A 19,696-nucleotide genomic window follows, 5' to 3' on the forward strand; every position below is an offset into this window, starting at 1 on the left:
AGATGTGGTTACTTTTCGCGCACAAAAAAGTGCCAAAGAGGCGGTATGATCTTCACGATATGTTGCTGCTGTTGTTGTAGCAGCTAACAGATCCCAAGCGATGAAATCATGAGACGTTGTCTTCAATCTCATCTAATCTCGTTGATCCACGATACGAACTATTTCCATAGGGCGGGACTCCGGTTGAGTAGAACCGGATACCATGGGAATGCCTGAAGATAGTAATGAACTTCTGGTGAGTGTCGTTTAGTAATTGCATTATTGGAATTTATTTCGAAAATATTGCATTTTGTGGGCTTAAGGGGACAGATACCTGTAGAATTTCGAAATTTTTTTTTTTTTTTTTTTCATAAAATGTTAATATAATCCTTTAAGAATATGTCAAAAAAAATTTAGAACATAAATTTAAGTATTTCTTATATTATTGATCGTCAACCGTGACGACTCTATTCTTTGCGTTCGAGCGCTGGGAGAGGTATAGTTATGTACCCAAACTTTAGACGAGTTTTTCTCAAAACTACATTTTTCGAATTGCCGTAACTTGAAAAGTTATTGACCGATCTCCCTGAAATTTTGCACACATCTTTTTTATGATATTACTTTCTATGTGAATTTAAGTTTTCGAAAATGTTTCGAAAAAAATAATTTTTTCGAAGCAAAAATAGTAAGAAAATTCTCCTCACAATTCATTTTTTAAGCATTTTATTCCGCGATTGTTTTTTTTTTTTGTGTCATTTGTTTTTAATTCATATAGAAATTATGGCATTAATAAACAGAAAAATGTTGGGTTTTTTGTATTCAGGTCACTGACGCCGATGCTACAACGCCCGCCGATTGAGAAGGCCCGCTGCGACCTTCGTGGAAGAATTGAGTGTACATCCGCCATTTTACATTATTAAAATAAAATAAAAAATGTCATATTATTTTAATGTATAAATAAATTGTATGCCAATTTTGAAAAAAATATATTGACTTCTTCATTTGAAATAATTTTAATGAAAATCAGGGAAAATATGTATGGGCGTTTCCAGGTATCTGTCCCCTTAAATCAGTAGATTTCACACGGAGAAATTGGTGACCGAAGGGGAGAACGTTTTTTTTTACTACTTTTTAAATATTTTTTTCTTAATTTTTTTTTCAATTTATTATTTTTAATTTTTTTTTGTTTATTATTTTAAATTTATTTTATTTTATATTCTTTCCTTAGTCTTTTTAGTTTGTTTTTACCATTTAATAATTTTTTTTTTTGTTAATTTTTTTCTTTTATTTCTTTTAATTTTTTATTTTTTACTCGTTGTTGTTTTTTATTATTGTTTTTTTTTTAATAAGTTTATAATATATTATTGTTTTTTTTTGTTTTAATAAGTTATATTACTGTTTTTTTTTTTTTATTATATTTTTTATGTGTTTATAATTTTTTTTGTTAAATGTGAAAATTATTGCCTGAGAATATTCGTATATTTTTATTTCAGATAAAAAAACTCGAGATGTGAAGCGCAACACAGCAGAACAAGGAAAAAATTAAAAAAAAAAAACTCTTTGTCAAAGAAGTGGTGGCCTTTTACCACGGTTTTGCACCTTCACTATCTACAATTCAAAAGTGGTCAAATGAATTTTAAAGGTGGAGGGACAGTATTGAATAATCTTCGCTCATGCAGCCCTGTTACTGTCGCTACAGAAGAAAATGTAAACAAATTTGAGAAACTTGTACGGACGCCCGAAAAAAAGTTAACGTATTAGCAAAGAAAATTCACTTATCCGTTGGTAGTATCTCAAAAGTTAGGGGGATACAGCGAATGCTTACGGCGTATAGACGTTTTTTGGAACTCTTTGGGGAGAATTCGATAAGTATTTTCGACCGAAATGATACTACATACAGATGAGATTTAGGTTGACCCTGAAAGTAAGCAAGGGTCTATGCAGTGGGATAAGAAGGGTGTAGACTTTGCAAAAAATGTTTAGTCACTCCAAACAACGACAAGATCCTGGCTATAGTGCTTTGGAATGCGAAAGGAATTTTAATGATTGTGAAAAAAAAATGGGCGGAAACATAAAGAAACATCCGACGCTATCACTTTATATAATTTAAGGGAAGGTATTGAGGAAAAAAGACGAAGAAAACTGACTATCGTCATTGTGCTGTTTCTTCTCGACAACGCTCCGGTTAACACAGGTCGTGTTTCCACAGCCGAGTTTGCGGCCTGGCTCCTTGACTTGATTACTTTCTGCTCGCAAATTTGAAAAATCATTATCGTAGTGAAAAATTGTATGCCAAGGTAGAAATATATTTTTAGAGGGTATTGAGAAAATAATTTCAAAATATATATTATATCAAGCGTTTTGAGGTTATCGTAAGGGTTGAAAAATAAAAATATGTATATTGAATTTAATGCGATTTTTTTTGTTCATAATTACACCATTGAACGCACGACACTTGTATGTACATCTGTAAATATATGAATTATAAGAGCGTCTGATTACCACATTTCGGTACGGAACTCTATTATCATAATTTCTATATTCCGTCATCAGTCTTCATCGTTTTGTCATTTGTCACGAACATGTTTTTCGTGCATGTGTGCATAGCGTGATAGAAGCAGGTAAAAATAAATATTTCAGGCCACAAATGATAAATTATCAACAAAAAATGCGTTATTATGTCATCCTTTTTATAGGTCTTTACAAGCAACACACATGCTTAAAATGCCACAAAAACTATATGATGTTGGCATTCGTTCTTATATGTAACGGGTGTTTTTGTAGACATATGGGATTTTTGATAAGGATATCTGCTATCTGATACCTGTATCACAGAAAAATCTATATACAGAGACTTGCCTACGAATTTGGTTTCTAGAAATCATGTTCTCATTTATGCAGATATAACGGGTGTCTTTTTAGACATATACAATTTTTGACTAGGATACCTGTTACAGGGAAATCATTATACAAAGATTTACATACGAAGTTGGCTTCTAGAAGTCATGTTCTTATATGTAACGGGTGTTTTTTTGACATATACAATTTTTGATAAAGATATCTGTTCGAGGGAAGTCACTATACAAAGATTTCATTTTCTTATATGTAACGGGTGATTTTTTAGATATATAGAATTTTTGATAAGGATATCTGTTATCTGATAGCTGTTTCAGAAAAGTGATGATACAAGTCATGTTGCTATATGGAACGGGTGTTTTTTTAGATACATCGAATTTTTAATAAGGATATCTATTATCTGATACCTATTTCAATGAAATCACCATACAAAGATTTACATACGATATTGGTTTCTACATAGAAAACGCATTCATCGCAGCTGTAAAAGTAACAGTAACTGCACGAAATTTGACTTCAATAGTTAAATTTTTTGCGTGAGGAGTACGCCCATGCTATTATTGAAGACGTAGAAGCCAAAATTTGGTTGCGCTGACAAAGTGGTACGAAATCGGGCCAACGGGATCCATAAGACGAAGTCAAGATATGACCCAATATGACCGAAATTATTTAAAAACACTAAATGCCACAAAATGTGTAAAATTTTGAGCATTTAATTGATTTTTTTTTCAGTTTTAAGAAGAAGAAGAAGTTCCATACCTCAACAAAAAAACACACCCATTCATATGCACATATCTAATATTCATATTCTATCTCATTATGAAAACGCGACAGCAATTCGTAATTAGTACATGCGGCACCAGGCATAAAAAACTTTAATTCATTGACATAAAAACGGCATTATTTCGTTATATTGATTTTATCGTTGTAGTTAGATTTTTTTTCTTTTTTTTTTTTTGAAACTTGAATTATATGAGGAATAACGTCATATGCTTGTGGTTTTAGAAATAAGCGGTTCAGACATAAGCTGCTAGCAGTAGAGCAAAAACGAGAAGAGCAACTTATTTTGTTTTTGCTTTTAGTCCATAGAATTTCAAAACCTTTAAAGAAAGATTGACAGCTCAGAAAAAAATTTGGTAATTTAAAGACCACATAAATAGAACAAAAAATCAAAATTGCCACCCTTCTGCTGCTGCTGCCTGATTAATGTGCCTTGGTCAAGACACTTTCTCCATTACTTTTAAAAATATAATTTGAACCCTTCATGTTGCAGTTGAGTATTTTCAGAGCAAAATTCACTGATAAAAAATGAAAGCATAAAAAATATGTTGAGTTTCGCTCATACAGCGGGTGCAATCAAAGATAAAAATGATGGAAAATTATAAACGGAAACTTAAGAAAAGAGGCGCAAAAATATAAATAAATAAACAAAATAAATAATGCGCTCGAAACACCCATTACATATTCGAGCTAGTGAGCCAAAATACGGGTGATTATGGGCTGTTCAGAAGTTGAGTAAAGTTCAAAAAATTACACTCACTTTAAATTAAGAATTTCTACACCTAAGTTACAATATTATATTTATATTTACCATATGAACATTATAAGAGGAATTTTAAAATGTAAAGAAAAAATAATGAACCATAAAATATGATGACACATTCGTACGTCGATGGCAATCTCACCTGCGCGAATGTTTTGTGATTAGTGGGTGTTCACACGTTTATATAATTGGGCGACAAAATTCCTCAACACAAAACTAAGCATTTCCCCTACCTATACATATTTAGATATATATGTATGTATGTATAAATAACCGTTTGGCGACATCAAAATATGCTCGCCCACTCACCTGTGAATCTGCGACGGTCCAGTCGCCATGCGCTGCTGATAGGCCGACATATTGGCCTGTTGCTGTTGTTGGTGCTGCTGCTGCGCGTTATTACTGCCGCTATTATTTTGTTGCTGTTGCTGAGCAGTTTGTTGCTGCGCTTGCGGTGGTGGGTGATGTGGATGGAGGTGCGTGGGTAGGTTACTGAGTTGTTGATGATACTGCTGCTGCTGCTGCTGTTGTTGTTGTTGCTGCTGATGCTGATGCTGTTGTTGCTGTTGCTGTTGATGCTGAGGCGATGGTCCATTATCATGCAAGTGCGATTGTGGCTGTTGATTGCCACCGCGCTGCTGCTGCTGTTGTTGCTGTTGTTGGTGGTGGTGTTGCTGCTGCTGCTGTTGACCACCTGATGTTGGTGGTGGACCACCGACCTGCACTGATGAGCGTATGGCCGCTTCCATTTCATGCCGAACTACTGCTCCTGCTGCTGCTGCTGCCGGTGCCGGTGCTGCTGCTTATGCTGCCGCGACCAAAGACACACCACATCACGGCGACAGCAAAAATGTAAAGAAAAACCAATGGCAGTTGCGACAATAGTTGTCGTTTGCTTTTAATTTTCGTAGCAACAAACACACAAATACACGAAAAAAGTAGCAAGGTGGCAACACTTATTCGAAAACTTTCAACGTCGCACGAACCTAAATCGACTTGGTTTACCAGAAACAACGCGGGTAATTTAACGCGAAAGGGTGCGTTTGGCAACAATGGCCAAACTCACTACTCCGACAGGTGCTCTCACACACTCACCGCACACGTACGTACGAACGCGCGCACACTACACCGCCTCAGGCCACGGGCCGGCCTTATCCGCAAAAGGAGGAACGAATTCTTCCTCGCTTCTATGCGCTATTGCAACCTTGCCACCTTTTGAACTAAACTGCTACTGTATGATGGCAAATGAGCACAGCAATGATCTGCTTTTGATATTTCAAATTTAATTTTCGTACATTATCGATGCCATGCCATATCATAGGAAGCTTTTCTTACTCTTTCTTCTTTTTTTAACACTTTCTTTGAATGATTTTGATTTAAACTTCAAATTTCTATCGATGCGATATTTGCGCTTTTTCCAGCTGATGTTGCTGCTGAAGATAATTATTTGTAATTAATTATAGCTTTAAGCTTAGCCACAAATTTTTATTTGATTTTATTTTATTTTTATTGATTTATTTATTTATCAATTAATGCAATTTTAAACTCATTTTCATTTTTTACATAAAAACACTTGCCCTTAAATTGGAAATTATTAATTTTTCATAAATTAATTTTTACAATTAATATATTAGAATAAATTACTCTTTACAGCTTATTTATTATTAAATATATTAACGGAAAATTATTTATTTGATTTTATTGAAGTTTTACTTTTAGACTTTATCTTTAATTAATTTTTAAGAACACAAGTTTTCTCCAGAAATATTTGCAATTTTTTTTCATATATTTTTCATGCGGAGAAAAACATTTTATTTAATTTCCTCACATCCTGTGGAGAAAAAGAAAAAATACAAATTAAAATTATGTTCATTAATATTAAAACAATGCAAAATGGTTGGAATAAATATGATTTTTAATTGCGTTTTATTTATAATTCAACGGAAACGGAAATTGCATAGTGAAAGGACGGAAACGTGAACAAGTGCGTAAATTTGTGCATTTGGCGGTTGTGTGCGTTGAATGGCACATTGGGCACACACGTCAGTCAGCCAGTCGATGGTGCGTTGACAGTTACGCGTAGCGAGCGAAGTGGTTTTAATTTAACTGAATGGTTTATTTTCGACGTTTTCACACACACATCAATAAAATTATTTAATATTTATGTTGCATATTTTCAAATTAGTTCGCGCACAATTGGGTTGCTATTATATTTTTATGTTTTTTTCTGATTTAACATACATATTTATAACATTTTTAGGTTTAAAAATCCGTAAGAAGCCAGCTTTGCCACATACACCAAAATTGTTGCGAGCACTGAAAAATATAAAAAAAAGATTTATTAGTAAAACAGTAAAAAATAAATAGTAAAAATATTTTTGCTTTTAAATAGTGAAAATATGTTGTCTTTTTAATTTTTAATATTTTATTTATTTATTGTAAATAAGACTAAAATTATTGCAATAAAATGGGCTAACACAAATTTTTACCATAAAGGATTTTAATAATTTTAATTGTATCAAAAATAAAACAATTCAGACGCTTTCCTTAAGCAAAACTTTTCTTACTTAACCCGCTTAATGCTTTTGAACCCCCGCACGCGAGCACTGGACACACTCTAATAGCCTAGGCAGACGGTGAACTTAATCTGGATTAACGGAATTCGGAATTATCTCAGAAATTAAATGCACTAAAAAGGATTAACAACTTGACTTTATACTCATAAGGGGAATGAGGGGAATTTCCGATCGCACCATTGCCAAAAAATTACAGTTAATATCTATTGTTCATGAAAAATAATGACATTTGCAGAGCAGAACAAGAAAGGCTGGATGCAATGCTAGTTTGCACTAACACGTTCGAAATTTAATAAATTGTTTTGATTTTGCGGAGCAATTTGAGAAATTGCAATTTAAGACTTTTTTTTTAAACAAATAATTATTTCTTAGTATCGAGGCAGCTAAGACAAAATTAGCCAATAAGCAAATCAGCTGTTCACTAATCCTCGTAACAACCGTGTGTCACACTACAATTTTAATCAGAATTAACTGCGCTGATGTTTACTTTACATTTTTGTGAAAAAAAAACCCCAGCGTCACGTGGTTAGATAAATAATTTGTTGACTCTGCTGCGTTATTACAATTTTACACTGACGCTCAATGGTTGTGGCTGAATCGCCATTAAAAGCCCCCTAAATGGTATGAGCTCCATGAAAATGTATTTGCCCCCTGTAAACCTTTAGGTTAGTTATAATTTGAGAATAATTTTGAGTTAAGTATCAACAGAATAATAAACTTCCAATTAAAATGTAAAAAAGGAATTATCCGATTTTCTTTAAAAAAAAATACATAAATTGGCGCTCACACCCTTTTTGGGTGTTTAAAAGCTTTAAAAGGCAACATTCTTTCTATAATACAGCCGCATGTCAGAAAATCAGATACGCTTTTTTTTTTTAAATTATGTCACTTTTTTTCAAACTTTTACCTAAACAAGGAACAGCTTGCGATTTATGTATACATACATATGTATATATAATATATACATATATTATAGGGACATACATATACATATGCAGATATATTACTTTCAACGAAAATGAAAATTCACAATGCAAAACCCTGTTTCGGTGTTGTCATGACAGCTACAACTACAGCTGTCATATTGAGTGCTTTATAAAAAAAAAAAAATTAGAGCAAAAATAACGGCCAAATAGGCGCATAACTAATTTACATATGAAGAGGAAATTAGCTAAGAAAGTACACTAGCGAACATGATGACAAATGAAGAAAGAGAAAAAGAGAAAAACAAAAAACCAAAGAGCCGGCAATTTAAATGCAATTTGCTAGCAATTTTTCAATATCCGCTTATGGACCGAACCGCATAAAAACAACAACACAATAGCAAAGAATACTGTATTTGACGAACTCTATGTGTGTATGTACGAGTATGTGCGCCGAGACACTCAACGATGCTACGTCCCATTTGCATATCACCACAAACACAAAACCACACATTATCACCACTCTCAACTCTCTTGCATTTCCTTTTGTTTGCTCACAGCGGGTTATTTGACAGCATTTGCATTTGCATTCGCCAAGGTTAGTGGGCGGAAAAGTTGGACAAAGAAAAAATTTACAACCAGGCAGAGAAGACGCATAAAAATGTCAACTGACATTCAAAGGCATAGCTGCTGATGGTTGTAGGAAGAATGTTGTGAAGAAATTCGCGTAAACAACGAAAGAATGTACGTTCCAGTCTAATACATAGTACATATGGATGTATGTAAATGTGTATGTAGAGCAAGAGAAGAAATAATTGACGCACTTTAACCTAATACTATGTCTGGCAGCAAATGACATAGAGTTTGGAAATGGCGTAATTCTGGTATTTGAAATAAGGCGTGCATTTTTTAATAAATAAAAAAGTACAAGCAGAATTGCAAAAATTTAAATAAAATGTAATGAAACGAAAATCGTTAGTATAATTTATTTAAAAGTTTACTTTGTCTAAACAACTATGCTTCATATTTGAGTAGCATCTATTTTTAGGAGCAGCTGCCTTGTCAGACAAGTTCAAGTGCTTGAAAACAAACAAAAAAAATACGATTAATAATAAATTTTCAAGCGCTCGTGCACTCATATCGCCGTAATTTGTGCTGTGTATTTACATTAGCTGATAATTTTAATTGATCTTTATTTGTTATACCATTACTTTTTGGGTTAATTTTGATATTTTTAGCAAATACAACAGAAAACTAAAGCAGAATTTGGTCGTGTTTGCTATTACTCACATTGATTTCATAGTAAATGGAAAATTATTATCACACAGAAAGTGGAAAATTTTTAAGTGAAAAGTGAAGAACTAAATATCAATATTTGTAAATACAAATAGTGTTAATGATTCATCAAAACCAATAAAAACGGAACAAGTTAGTAAAATACAGAGTGGGCCATGTAAAATTTGTTTTTTGAATCGGTTATAAAAAAACAACTAATCAATATTTTTTCAAACTTTTTTTTTTTTTGAAGATTGAACATTGTCATTTATAAATGAAAAATAATATCGTTCAAATGACTGCCACGACTGGCTTCGGCTCTGAACGAAGTTTACAGAAATACCGACGTCACTCGTTTTGTGTTTCACAAAATTTATTGTTATGTTGGTACATAAGTGAAGTTTCATTTTAATCTGTCAATTTATTCATTTAGTATCGATTTGTCACAGCATTTTCTACAACGAAAAAAATCAAGTATCGTGCAGTGATTGAATTTTTATTTTGGATGGTCTAAAATCAAAGGAAATTTCTGAACGAATGTTGGAACTGTATAACCACTTTTCGCCATAAACTAGTTCAGTGGAAAGATGGGTTACTGAATTTAAACGTGGTCGCACAAGCCTTGAAGACGATCCACGTCAAGGACGTTCAAAAACAGCAACAGCACCAGAAATCGTAGAAAAAATAGAGGAAGTCGTATTAGAAATTCGTCGAGTGGGGACTAAAAGAGATTTAGTAGAAGCCCTAGCCAACTCATTGGGCAGTATAAGCAATATTTCGACTGAAGTATTGGGTTTCAGATAGCTCTGTGCCCAAATGGGTGCCGCATTCGCTAACAACGGAACAAAAACACATTCGAATGCGACTTTCGCAGCAACATTTAGAACGTTTTCGAAAGGATAAAGTGGATTTTGTGCGTCGATTCATCAGTATGGATGATAATCCTAAATCAAAACAAGAGACAAAGGAGTGGCGTGAACCTGATTCTTCGACTCCGAAACGAGTTCGTGTCTAGAAATTGGCTAAGAAAGTGTTAGCATCAGGTTTTTGGAATGCGAAAGAAATTTTGTTTAAACTGGTAAAACAATAAATTCTGAATATTATTGTAACCTTTAGACCAACTGAAGAAAAAAATTCGTGAAGAAATACCCAGTTTGCAAAAGAAAAAAAATTATTTTTCATGAGAAGAGCATTTTGACAATGTCTAAAATGCATGAATTAAAGTGCGAATTTTCACCAAATTTGGCTCCTAGCGACTTTCATCTGTTTCCAGAGCTAAAAAAATGCATGCGAGGAAAGCGTTTTTCACCAAATTATGAAATTATAACAGCTGTGGAAGGGTATTTTGCAGCCCTTTTGATCAGCCAAGTAAAAGTGAAGCGATAATATCAGTTTTGGGGAATAAACTTGTATTTTCAATTTTCTGAATATATTGCGGGAACTTTTTGAGCAAGGTGGTGTATGTATCTATGTCGCTAAACAGGTAACACAGATCTACCTGTTTTTTTTTCATTTTTTTTCTTTTCTTATTTTTTTTTCTTTGTTTTCTTTTTTTTGTTTTTTTTTTATTTTTTTTATTTTTTTTCTTCTTTTTTTTCTTTTTTTTTCTTTTTTTTCTTTTTTTTCTTTTTTTTCTTTTTTTTCTTTTTTTTCTTTTTTTTCTTTTTTTTCTTTTTTTCTTTTTTTTTCTTTTTTATTTTTTTTTCGCGCCAATCACCATATTTCAGTTTTCAATTTGGTGAACTTAACCCAACTTTTTGATTTTACATCCACCAACGTGGAAGCGCCACTTTGAATTTGCAAAACTGGTATCGGACTTAATCAGTGACCTCAAAGATCCCTGAGAACGCAATGTAAATTATATATAATTTTATTTATACAAAAGTTTATTAATTAAAATAATTTTTTTTTATTATAAAAACTTATTTGCATGTCTCATATTTTTTATCATAAAAACTAATTACATTTTTTTCATTATAAACACATATTAAGTATTGCTTTTTTTATATAAACTTGTTTACATATTTAATATCTTTTTATATAAAATCTTTTCATGTGCTCACATGTAGCATTCCTTGAAAAAAAAGAAGATTTTTAACCTTCAGTTGGATATTGAAATGTGTTAATTTTTTAAATAAATTATTAACAAATTTTTTTAATACATATGAATGTACATGTTTTTAATACATGTATGAATGTGTAGGGGCCCAACGTACACAGATGCGCACTGGAAATAAATATTTGCTCATAATTTTAACGCATCTTTTAACTTTTAAGCGTTCTTTCCCTGACTACACCCCCTGTGTTTTCCCCCTCACTTTCTTATTTTCGTATTCATCTTACAGTAGATTAGAATAAATATAGATAGAATACTAGATTAGAATAGAATAGAGCAACTTTGCACATACAATTTATGACACAATTGCCATTTCGTTAGCAAGTCACGCCATTTGGGATGTGAATTAGCGATTAGACGCTAGCAGAGCAGTGAGAAAATGCATGCGACCAAAACCAGCCCACAAAAATGTATAGAAAAATGATCATTTTATTACAAAATTGGTTTGCCGCTATAAACAGTTACATTTGCATACAAATGACAATTTGTAAATTTCCCATTTTATATTAATTCGTAATACCCGCCATTAAGAGAGATATGCGACAAGCTCAGACATTAAACCAGCCACGCAAGAGCGGGAGGAGCGCGCGAAATAGGGAGAGACAAGCGTGTCAGTATACACTTTTTTCATACAAAAAAATATGGACACGCAAAAATAAATAATGATAAAAAGTCGAAATCGGATATCAGAGCAGCAAATTACGAAATCAAAAATAAAAAAAATTTACATAACTGGAAAATAAATTTCCAGCTCAATTGAAACGTGTACAATATTTTTATCATTTGCTTTGTTTTATTGACTTTTAATTTTGACTCACATTTTTTTTGCTTTTTGATCTACTTCTTTGCAAAAAATAAATAAAAAAAGGCAAAAATGCTGATAAAGCCGTTGAAAGACGGAACTTGAAGGACACAGTTTAGGCCTTGTGTGAGTGAAACCAAGGGGCTGCATCCAATTATAAATAAATACACAGAATGGCTGTTTGTAACTACATACATAAATGCTTACGGTTGTCTGCACGTTAAGGCTACGCTACCCTCATTACAAACACACACACAAACACAGAGACTTCTGACCGGATTAGAGACGAGGTTGCTTGCTTGCCGGCACTTGGTTTGGTTGACTGGTGACAAAATGTTTTACATACGTATATAAATTTATGCAACAGCAGGGAGGGGGTGTTACGGCTGCACAGCTGTATGGCTGTCGTCACATGAGGATGCTTTGCCAAACACTTGACGACAATTTCGATACATTCATACATTTATGTATGTACACCACATACACACATACATCCATACATATGTGTAAAGCGCCAACCGAGTGTTGAATTCAACTTAAGTCAACAGAACTGCACTGAATTGAATGTGAAATTAAATTGGATTGAATTGAAGCGAAACTGAAACTGTAATTGTAGACGAAAAGATGCGCAGTGTTGACAATTTTCACCCAGGCAACAAAACGAAAAAAATTAAACAAAACTGAGAAATGCTGAGGCAAATTAATTTAATTGGCTAGTGTTCGTTATTATTATTATTTCGTTTTTTTGTAACTTCTTTTCTTTCTTTTCGCAAATATTTTGTATGTTTCAGCTGTTTTCTACTTTGTAGTTTTTTTCTCTTTTTTTCTGTAATGGCGTCTCTAATTAGCCAGCGCCGAGTGTCAGTGCAGCTTTTTCAATTCACTTGCCTATGCAAATTGAACTTGTGAACTTCAAGTAACATAAAAAAACAGCAAAAAAACAAATTAAAGTATATTACAACGTTTATTGAGCGCAAAAATAAAAGCAACCTAAGCCTAATTAAATATGTTAAGTAATTTGAGCAAATGAAGAACGAACAAAAAAAGAAAAATTATAATACTTGATGAGTTATGACAAAATATAAGCGTATAGCAAGAAATGTAAAACATCAACATTTCAATAGCACAGAAATTCTAAAAAAAACGCTTTCGTAATTGTTGCTGAAATAACAATTCTTGGTAGATATATGACCAGAGCGGTTTACCCTGACGACTGGCGTGTGAACGCACATGACATTTTATTTTATAGATCGACCACATAGTTGCAGTATTTTTGGAGAAAATTGACTCTAAAAATTAATTTCACAAAATTATGAATTAACTTTTCGATTTTTCGGTTTTCGATACTATTTTCACACACCCATTAGTGGTGTATTTATTATTTTAAATTTTCAGGAGTTTAACTGAATAAACCAAAGAGAGAGAGCTCCTAAAACTGATAATAAATAATTGACGCGTACACTTCTGTGGTGTTTGGCCCTGAGTTAAGGGCTTGTCTCGAAACATCTCGCTATAATATAGACATTTCTTGTGGGGCTGTCTTCCATTTCGGTCATGATTTGTTTCTTAGAACGCCCAATCTTCTTGGTGCCATATCTGGAGAGTGGCGGAAGTTGTGTTTTAAGTACCTACTTTTATATCCCGTCACTTATTTTCTTCAATAAATTTATTAGGAATACTGCTTAAATGATAGGTCTAGGCCTTATATAAACACAGGCCCCTTCGGTAACATAGAAACGACTGTCGTTCATTAGTTGTTGTTATTGTTGTTGTAACGTTATACAAAACCTTGCCCAGTGCAGTAACGTCATCGTCTTCTATGTCAGCTAATGATAGGAGAAACTTGTCGCGGAATTCATTAGATTAACCAGGATTAAGAACGTAATATTAGGTCTAAGTACAGCTTTGTTCTGCCTCATACATTTATTTGCCTATCTAGTTCCCAACAAAAATGGGATAATTTTGGCAAGATCGAGTGTGTTAAAACCATCTCATGTTGTACGCAGATCTCTTTGTAGCTCGAAACGTGAAGACCTTCTTTCCCCACGAAGTAATTGGCATGTAAAATGAGACTCAAGTGACTCAAGGTGAAACAAATTCAGAAAGTGTGGCTAATATCAGACAACGAATTTGAAAGAATCATCCCTGCAGATTTGACACGAAAAGCCTTTTGAAGTCTCAGATCTTTGCTAATAAGCCGCAAGCGAATGATGCGTTCAAAGTCAGAATAACGCAGACCATTGCGCAATTTGGTCGGATCCTTGTAGCAGTCACTGAAAATTTGAGCGCTCGGAGCCATGCCACCGTACGAAGCTGCATCGGACATTTTGAACGACGATGTCATATTCCATAACTATTGGCACAAATGGACTTTTCGAGTAGAAATTAAAAAAATAATGTCTTACCTACAGCATTTTTTCTGCCATTTCGACAAGCTCCTATTGGAAGACCTTATATATTTACTCTTTCATGTCAATAAAAGAAAGTAATAAATAAAAAATACCTTTCTTGAGAATCTAATGAAATTGTAATGCCAGAAGCAACAAACGGAATTTAATTAAATTACGATTCAAAACACGAGCAAAAGAAAGCAAACGGAAATGCGACCGATTACATTGTTTAGGGACAATAAAAGAAGAAACTGAAAACACACGTAAACAAAATCAAACAAAACCATTTCAAATAAAAGCAAAAAATAACCGAATGTGTTAAAAATCGACTTCAAATGTGATAATAAAATCAAAGTGTGTTGCAACAACGCCTGCTGCCGGCGCTGACTTTGTGCGGGGGCAACAATTGCTGCACATACCAAAAATATACCGCAATACTCATGCCAAAAGCAACGGCAACACACCAACAAAACCAATGTGTGTCGAACGATTAAATCGTAATAAAACAAACGAACGAATAAATAAATAAAGAAATAGATAAATAAATGGAAACGTTCAAACAAAATATAAAACAAGTTGTATAATCTAAATACAGAATAAAAAATGCGAACAAAAATTTAACAATTTAACAAAAAATACAAGTAGGTAACACAAAAACAACAACAGCGCAAGCCAAACAAAACCAGCACAAGAAATTAAATGAAATCAAAATATCAAGCGCAACGTTGCCAAGTTTCCGTTCAGCACTCAAGCGGACACGCACTCATACCACGCTAGTAGAAGTGATAATGACGGGCAGACAAGTGGTGTAAGAGGAGCGAACAAGCGAATATAAACGCGCGCCGCACAAACGAACATAACAATTCCAATATGTACGTAACTCCATGCATACATATGAACATAAGCGACCCATGCTGGCAGGCAGGCAAACGACGTCAAGCCTATGTTGCCACATTTCACAGCATGACTACCAACAACAGACAGCAATGGCAACATAGTGAAGTAGGCGCATAACTTTCAGAACACCGAGTACGCCAGCACACTGACGAGCCGACATAGCTACATATGTGCTTACATACAAACGGACACTCTTATGTATGCCTGCAGATAATCATGCCTATGTGCTTATGCATGAATCTATGTGCCTATGTACACGCATACATTGGGAACAAACGAGTATATGGCGGCAAAACATACAATTTAATGATAGCACGGCAACATAAAAACGAGGCACAACAAAATTGGACGACGAAGGTGGCAGCAGCAGCAACAACAACATCAACAATAACAACAAAAGTTGGTACGAAAACAGCAAATATACGATTCAAAAGAATAAATAGAAAGAAATAAAATAAGTGAAAAAAATATGGTAAAGAAAAGAGAAAAAATGTTGCCGGGCCACATGTTTAAATAATGACATGTTGCGATGACGATAAAGCCGGACGGGGCTGATGTGGAGATGTGATGAGACGAGCCAATACGGCATGCGATATACACAAAAGCGCCATAAACTGGCTGAGGCTGAGTGAGTTAGCCAGGGACGTTGGACGAAAGCAAAAACTAAAGGTAAAAACAAAAAAAAAGCCAAGGCAACAGACAACGGCATAGGGGAAAGACGCAGGAGAACAGTGCCGCACGACGGCACAACAAACAACTGTGACGACGACTACGACGGCTACTATTGTGACGATGAATGCCAACGGACGGACAATGCAGCGAAGGCGAAATGTGGCAACGTTGCTACGGACACTGGTATGGAAAATGACAGCAGGAATGCAACGACCGACAGGCAAAACAGGCGAACTGGCTGCCTGGCAAAAGGAACGACTGGCAAGACGGGAAATACAATCAGCTGCAGCAGGCGGCAGTGTGTAGCAAGTGTACACAGATGCAGTGCGCTATAAACCATCGCTACCAAAGCTCAGAGGACACCAGTGCATGTGGTGCGGTGCACCAGAAACAAAACAAAAAAAAAAACGCCAACAACAATTCGCACTAAAACAAGTACATTACAAAAACAAATATATATATACATATATATATATATATACAATTGGCGCGTACACCCGTTTTGGCTGTTTGGCCGAGCTCCTCCTCCTATTTGTGGTGCGCGTCTTGATGTTGTTCCACAAATGGAGAGACCTACAGTTTTAAGCCGACTCCGAACGGCAGATATTTTTATGCGGAGCTTTTTCTTGGCAGAAATACACTCGGAGGTTTGCCTTGGCCTGCCGAGGGGCGACCGCTATTAGAAAAATGTTTCCCTCAATTTTGGTGTTTCACCGAGATTCGAACCAACGTTCTCTCTGTGAATTCCGAATGGTAATCACGTGCCAACGCATTCGGCTACGCCGGCCAAATAGAAAGATTTAAAAGGGGTAAGACTTGAACAAATAAATGTGAAATGCTTGGAAAAATAACAAACAGGCTGGCAGGCACAATCAGACAGCCGCAGCACCACAGATGGTGAAGCAAACGGATGGAGCAGCAGCTATGCTGTGTGATAGCACGCTCAGAAACCAATGGGGGAATGTGTAGCAATGCATATACATACATACATACATGCATACGTACAGCTATATTTGTGGCTGTATGAAAACTTTCTGACAGATGCGACCTCAATGTCCAAGAAAGGAGGCACCGCCATAGTCGCTATGAGTAAACTAAAACACGCATACATTTGCGGCAAGCAATCCAGCCAATTCACATGGAATGATGGATGCACAATGCAGGCTGGACGATTTTGCCGAGTTGCACAAAGTTACAGACGTTGGCCTCCCACAAGCGAAAACATAGTAGCAACAATAACCACAAGGAATTAAAAATGTGCAGATGTTAAAATACGTTTTTAAATAGAAAACATACACAGAATGATCGTTTTCAAGAACACAATTTTCTTGTGACTTAAGGTACTTGACCACCTTGGAAAGCTAAAAAGTACAACATATTCAATAATTTTTTTTCATGTTCTGTATAATATATTAAAATAAATTTTTTTTTAAATTTTTATTTAGAGCTTATATAATACAAAAAAAAATTGATTTATTAAAATTTCTTTTTTTAACATATATCCAGGAGGCGCCAAAGTCGAGGCCTGAAGAAAATCATGTCTTGCGGCGGACAGTTAATCTTAGAAATGGTAATTCTAAAACAAAAGAGAGAAACAAAATTTTCAAAAGGAAGGTTCCTTGCGTGAGAATTTACCACAAACTGACAAAAAAAAAAAATAATAAAAAAATGGCGGATGTTTGAAAAAAAGTTAAGAAAACACCCCTGTTTTTCACAATGTTATGCTTAAAAAGCAATACTTTATTAACTTTTTTTTTGCAAAATGTGGTAAATTGGCATACAAAACATCTTAACAAATAAAACAAGACCAAAATCATTAAAATCGGCTAAGCAGTTTCGGAGATAAAGTGTCCGCCATTCGAAAAAAAGTAATATAATTTCTGGAAAAACGCGTTTAAAGTTAAAACTTGCTATTTTCTTTCCGCTGAGTCAGCAAGTAATGAGTGCAGGATGCGCCTGCACATTTTCACTGATTTCACTTTGTTAGAATTCGAATTTAAAAAAACAGTTTCAGGTGATGATTTTTAAAAGTATAAGGATTGAAAAAATGTAAAAAAAAAAAATTTAATTTTTTGAAACTTATAAGGTGGTCAAGTACCTTAAGACTTATTTGTTGTTATACATTACGCCGTTCCTTTGACGCCACATTTTTCAACAAATCTAAGACAGCGAGTGGAAAAAATAGTTGCAGGACTAGTTGAAGTTGAACAAATGCATATAGCCTTAAATAATGCGAATTTTTCCTGTTAAAAAAGCTATATTTTTGATCAGTAGCTTTTTCATAGCAGATATACACTTGGAGTTTTGCCATTGCCTGTCGATGGGCGAAAAGCTATTAGAAAAAACTGTTTCATGTACGGATATTCGAACCTACGTGCTCCGTGGTGGTAGTGGTAGTCACGCCCCAACCCATTTGGCTATGGCGGCCGCCTCAGCTAGGCTTCCGTATATTTCATTACTAGGAAAAGATGATCTCCTCAATAGACACCGCCGCCGCTTGCCTAACATGCCAGAAGAGTACCAGAGGAATGCCCCTTACTGGGAGGCGCAATAAAAAGAGATTTAGGAAACTCATCATCCTCTCTAAGATTAAACCGAGAGCGCTCTCGAGTATTCTCATAGACCATTGCATAGTCATCTGCATAGAATTGGGATATGATCAACTGACTCTTGGCAATCCTAGGAGACTTCAATACATCTTCAACTTAAAAGTGGCACTAAAGCGCGAAGAAGGCCAGAAGAAAGGCATATACACTCAGCCCAACGCAACTCGTATCCTAAGTTTAATAAAGGAGCGTGGGTTTGGATGAAGTACTGTGATGAGTAGAGTGTACAAAAGACCATGAGATCGAAGCGCAAACCTCAAATCTATCTATTTTAATTTATGGGCTTCTAAAATCAAGCGAAAATTCATTCCACAAAAAACAAAGCCAATAGCAGCTGCTTTCGCGTAAAAATCCAATGAGAATTATCGATCAACAAACACTCCCTCGACCACCGAATATACAAGTATGTTACCGGAACCACCCAGATTTAAAACGGTCACTTCAGCAAAAAAATGATGGGGAATTTTTAATGCCATTTCAACAACAACATTCCGCAACAAAACTCCGAAGAATTATAAAGCGTTCTATATCAAAAACATAAAATAAGTAAATAAAAATATAACTCCTATATATCGAGCTTAGAAGCGCGTAAAGGTAAAAATAAACGTTTTCATCACTTAAAGTAATTTTTTTTAGTAAACATTTTTTTTTTTTTTGTAAAATTGTTTATTTAGTTTTTATTTTATTTAGTAAAAATGTTTATTTACTTATTTATTTATTAAACCCGAGGACAATTTTTGTTGAAGTTTCATTAATCGTATGTTTGTTAAGGTGCATAACTGAGCGCACCCAGTCCTAGTACTGGGACTGCCAGTGAGCCGCTAGGTCTGCACGGTGCACAGTGCAAGTGCTGACACTCGCTTTACGCAGAAACTACAAAGCTTCACAAATAAATTCCTTCGGATAATATGTAAAGGTTTTTGGCCGAACTCTATCCGAAATACAGACTTGTGGCAGATCACCGAGCAGAGATTCAATCCAAAAAGTGATAAGTGGTCCTAAATGGCGATGGATGGGGCACAGTCTCAGAAAGGACAGGGAAAGCATTAGCAGAACAGCAT

General features: G+C 34.6%; 1 protein-coding gene across 2 annotated transcripts in view; it reads right to left on the reverse strand.

Annotated features, from left to right (window-relative positions):
* The window catches only part of LOC128858664 (ataxin-8-like), a 162,081-nt gene that overhangs the window by 123,760 nt on the left and 18,625 nt on the right, over positions 1 to 19,696 (reverse strand). For both annotated transcript variants that reach the window (XM_054095113.1, XM_054095114.1), the window contains exons 2-3: positions 6,092 to 6,209; positions 4,688 to 5,956 (exon numbers count right to left, since the gene is read on the reverse strand). In XM_054095113.1, coding sequence (XP_053951088.1) covers positions 4,688 to 5,132 — 445 coding nt within the window. In that variant the 5' untranslated portion in view covers positions 5,133 to 5,956; positions 6,092 to 6,209. The remainder of the gene's footprint in view (positions 1 to 4,687; positions 5,957 to 6,091; positions 6,210 to 19,696) is intronic.

The sequence above is a fragment of the Anastrepha ludens genome, chromosome 3 (assembly GCF_028408465.1).
Source record: "Anastrepha ludens isolate Willacy chromosome 3, idAnaLude1.1, whole genome shotgun sequence".
Lineage (NCBI taxonomy): Eukaryota > Metazoa > Arthropoda > Insecta > Diptera > Tephritidae > Anastrepha > Anastrepha ludens.